At 58.0% G+C, this 4,412-nt stretch overlaps 1 protein-coding gene across 1 annotated transcript in view; it reads right to left on the bottom strand.

Annotated features, from left to right (window-relative positions):
* LOC102755029 (chromosome unknown open reading frame, human C7orf57) overlaps positions 1-2,804 on the bottom strand; it is a 12,688-nt gene extending 9,884 nt beyond the window's left edge. The window contains exons 1-2 of the mRNA XM_006754020.2: positions 2,479-2,804; positions 213-398 (exon numbers count right to left, since the gene is read on the bottom strand). Coding sequence (XP_006754083.2) covers positions 213-398; positions 2,479-2,533 — 241 coding nt within the window. The 5' untranslated portion in view covers positions 2,534-2,804. The remainder of the gene's footprint in view (positions 1-212; positions 399-2,478) is intronic.
* Positions 2,805-4,412: the final 1,608 nt, after the last annotated feature.

Here is a 4,412-nt window from a genome sequence, read left to right as displayed (position 1 = left end):
ACCTGCCCATAACCTCCATCTCCAACAGCCTGACACCCCAACCTGCCCCATAATCTCATCTCCAACAGCCTGACACCCCCACCTGCCCATAACCTCCATCACCAACGACCTGACACCCCCACCAGCTTTGGTCAGGGAGACTTTCACAGGAAGGGATGATGGCGGATGGCCACCACTGTCCCTGGGGCAGAGACCAAGTGCTGGGTGCTTACCGGGCCGGCCGCCTTGCTTGGCCAGCTTCACGTACTCTGAGTCCGTGTCTTTGACCCAGTACCTCCGAGTCCCCAGCAGGTGCCCGCTGGGGGTGTCCCGGAGCTCGCTGAGGCCTGGGATCTGGGACATGGGCGGGGCGTCCACAGGCTTCTCCGATCGCTTCACGGGGAGGTGGTAATACCAGTCTAGGGAGAGGAGACGGCCAAGGTTGGGTCATTGCAGTGAGGTTCGGGTAGGTGTGGCCCGCTGCCCGGGAGAATGCTGTGCCGGGAAGGGTCGCATTGTTCCTGGGACCACGGGACGGGAGAAACCCCATGGGACCCACGTGCTGGGGAGGTGAGACTGACACTCAGATCTCCAGACTCTGAGAAAGGCAGGTCGCCCTCCACATTGTGGGGCTGCACCTAATCTGTTCAAGGACAAGGACGTAGGAGAAAAGACCGTGGTCCCAGGGGGAGGAACTCAGCCTCCAGCTCCCCTCAGATCCAGGACTACAGCACCAGCTCTGCTGGGCCCACGCAGCTGCCCACCCTGCAGGTATCAGACCTGCCTGCTTCACAACTGTGTAAGCCCATTCTTAACACCTCTCCCCCCGCCCCCCAACATTCTGTTGATTTTGTGGCTCTGGAGAGCCCTGCCTATACAGCAGCCACACAGGAAACTGGTCTGAATTGGCCGCTTTGCATCAGCAGACAGGGACTCCATGAGCAAAAAGGCCCCGTCCTCTAAGTGAAAGCCTTAGGCATGCGATTTCTCCTTAGAATAGAGCTGGGTTCACTGCATGCAAGTGAATATTTAACGCGGAAGTCTTGCCGATTGCCGGAGGACAGTGATTAGCTGCATCGCCACTGCCGCTGCGAAAAGGAGGGAACCCCACTGGGAAGGTGTAAGGAGTGGTAGAACGCCCTGAGAATCATGCTAAGAATCGCGAGTTTAGGAGCTTCATACGCACGCAGCTCGTATTCCGGTCGAATCGTTTCTCTCTCAGAGGGAAGGCACGCACGTCTCCGTTTTCCCTCTCGGTGTCTTGATGACTAATTAATCCACAGGGAACACAGCGTCCCATTCTTCTCATTTCTGGACGCTTTGGGTCCGCCATTAGAACCAGGTGCAAAGGAGCTCAGAGAGCCAGGGCCCTGCCCACTGAGCCCCACGGTCACCACCACACACACAACCGAAGGGGACAAGAGTCATCTTGCAGCTTCTGTCGCTCAAAGGTGGTGAGTCCTTGCATGGCCCAGGTCACTGACTCCCGTGTGGGTTTCTATGACTGCCCTCCTCTGTCAGCCAGGAGACAGCTGAGGGAGAAGGACCGGGAGGACCCAGCCGGTAGCTCTCCCGTCTCCAGGTACAGAGCTGCGTGGCACAGCCACACCCACAGGGGCTCCCAGAGACACCGCTCCCCTTGTTTTGGCCGCCGAGGCCTCAGGGAACAGGGTTCCAAGCGGGACAGAGGGGCCAGCTGTGAGGGGTGCGACCTCCGGCAGCATCCTCGGACCGTGTGCCTCAGCTTCCTCACCTATAACCAGGGTTAATGATACCTCGTCGTGCTGTTCTGAGGTTAAATGTTAGTGTATAAAAGTGCTTATTTCAGGGCTTCTTCATACAGGGAGGCCGCTCACTGAGGCCCCAGAGGCCACACACAGGCTGAGAGCCTGTGGCAGAGAAGGGGAAACCGCCATGCTTCCTGTCCCCCTGTCCCCCTGTTCCCCTCTCCCCCGGTGGTCACAGTCAGAGCTCAGACTGGAAGGGTTGCTAGATCACGTGAAGGCCAAGCTCTGTCCCCTCTTCCGAGCAAGAGGCTGAGCCTGCAGGCCGCCCCACCCTGCCGCTGGCCGCCAGCTCCTGGGTCCCCTCCACCCCCTCTCCAGACCTTCCCAGGATGGGGCGCAACCGCACCAAGGCAAGAACAGCCCTCAGCACCAGGCCTCCGCCTTCCCCCCGCCCAGCTTCAAACCCTGCTAAGTGCAAAGCCACACCACCTCCAGGGCACCCTGGTTTCTGTGTCCAGACACTTACAGCAAGGGACAAAGTTAACTCGGTTTTCTGTTTCCTTTTGTTTCTGGAAATGGGGGGGAAAGGACTATCCGGCCCCCGCGCCCCCACATTTCCCTTTCAGCCTTGCTCTGACACCGGGGCACAGGAGCATACATTGTGCCCCTTTCTTTGGGGGTATCACGTGTTGGTCTATCCACAGGCACGCGGGACGCTGGCGCGGAGCTGTCCAGCAGCAGAGGCTGAGGGCTCCTTGGGTTGGGCACTCACCGCAGGGAGCATAGCGGCCGCTGGCGCCAGGCAGCTCCTTGCTGGCGTTCCTCATGCCGGGAGACACGCGGGGTCGGTGTTCGCGATGAGCCGGGAAGCAGGGAATCGGTAGACACGCGGGGTCGGTGTTCGCGATGAGCCGGGAAGCAGGGCGCCGCGCTGGGCTGAGCTCTTGCAGAGGCCAGGTCCGCGCCCCGCTCTGCCTGTCCGTCCGCCTCCACCTGACCCAAATGCAGACGTGTCATCACTCGGGCAGGGCGTGCACGTCCCCACAGGCGTACAGCAGAGGACAGCAGGTTCCCAGGTGACCCCCTCCCCGTCCACACCCCTGGTTTCTTTCACCAGGTGGGGGAAGTTTTCTGTCATTATTTCTTCAAATATGTTTTCAATATCTTGCTCTCTGTCATCTTCTGGCACCCCTATAATTCTGATGTTGGTACGCTTGAAGCTGTCCCAGAGGCTCCTTACACAGAGTTTCCCCAAAGCGGTCCCCGAAAACGCTGGTTTACTTAGTGCACTGAAAGAAGAGGACGAATACAGACCCTCAGCATCAGGCTGGGCACCAGCCGTGAAGTTATCCTGGACGCGCCTTTTCTCGAACCTGGATTTTTCAGAACTCTTTCTGGTTCGTGAGTTGAGAGCGTTTGGCAGGGCTGGACTTGGGGTCCGCACAGGTGGAGGGCGGGGCATGCCTCCTGCCTCCCGGACTGGGGGTCCGCCCAGGGAGAGTGCGGGGCGTGCCTCCTGTCTCCGGGACTGGGGGTCCTCACAGGGAGAGGGCGGGGCGTGCCTCCTGCTCCCCGGGCTGGACATCCTTTCTGCACAGGGCTCAGGGTGTCTGAGCGGCCACCAGGCCCCTGCGGTTTTGTACCTGGAGAGCTAGCTCCCTGCTGCCCCGCATGGACACTGAGTGAGGACCCAGGGTTGACCTGGTGTGGCCAGACCAGGTGAGCTATGGGAGCTGTGGGAGGAGCACAGGAGCTTTGGTCGTGCTGGAAATGTTTCTGAAATCAACACATTTTAAGGGCGCTCATTTGGCAACTTTAATGAGACGAGGTGTTGCTTTTACAGAACAGGGAAAGCCTGGCAGTCCCGCAGAAGGCAGGGGCCTAGGAGTGGGCGATGAGAAGGTACCTCGTGGCGGGAATTAGCCACAGCTCCGTGTCCACACAGCTCTCCCACAATATTGCGATGAATTCTCAGGGTCTACAGCTGACCCCTCCTCTGGGCAGTCAGCACTTCCCATTGCAACGCCCACTGCTTGTCCTGCTGTGTGGAGAGGCAGTTAGGCCGTCGCCAAAATAACAGAGCTTTCTTTTGCACAAGTCACAGCATCCTCCACGGGGACTGTGCCCTCCAGAGACGGTCTTTACAAATAGCTGATCGCAGGAACTGGAGCCCCTGGCTACAGTCTCTCCGTTTCTGAACGGGGTTCATAGGAGAGCCAGAGTGTAGCCACGCGGACACCCCCTTACTAATCAAAGTCGATTTCTGAGTCATAATGAAGAGCGCTCAGTCCTTAGAAGAAAGGAAGTTTTGACCTTTGGGGTATGACTGAAACTCCCACCATTTGCAGATGCCAGATCACACCCAGTGGTTCTCAACCGTGGCTGCACATTAGAATCACCTGGGAATCTTTTTAAAATCCTGATTTCTGGGCCTCATCCTCTGGAAATTCTGTTTCTTTGTTATGGGGTGAGGGCACAACATGAGTAACAAAGAAACGGAATTTCCAGAGGATGAGGCCCAGAAATCAGGATTTTAAAGATTCCCAGGTGATTCTCATGTGCAGCCGAGGTTGAGAACCACTGCACTGGACTCCAGGGAAGGTTCCGGGCCAACGGGCAGGGGAACGAGAGCCACCTGTTTAGAATGAGAACAGCTCCGTGTCTTCATTGCCTGCATTTGCCACAGGTGGTCCTTCTGTCATGTTA

Source organism: Myotis davidii, unplaced genomic scaffold (genome assembly GCF_000327345.1).
Source record: "Myotis davidii unplaced genomic scaffold, ASM32734v1 scaffold472, whole genome shotgun sequence".
Lineage (NCBI taxonomy): Eukaryota > Metazoa > Chordata > Mammalia > Chiroptera > Vespertilionidae > Myotis > Myotis davidii.
Note: the sequence above shows the minus strand (reverse complement) of the source record. Positions and strands in the feature narration are given on the sequence as shown.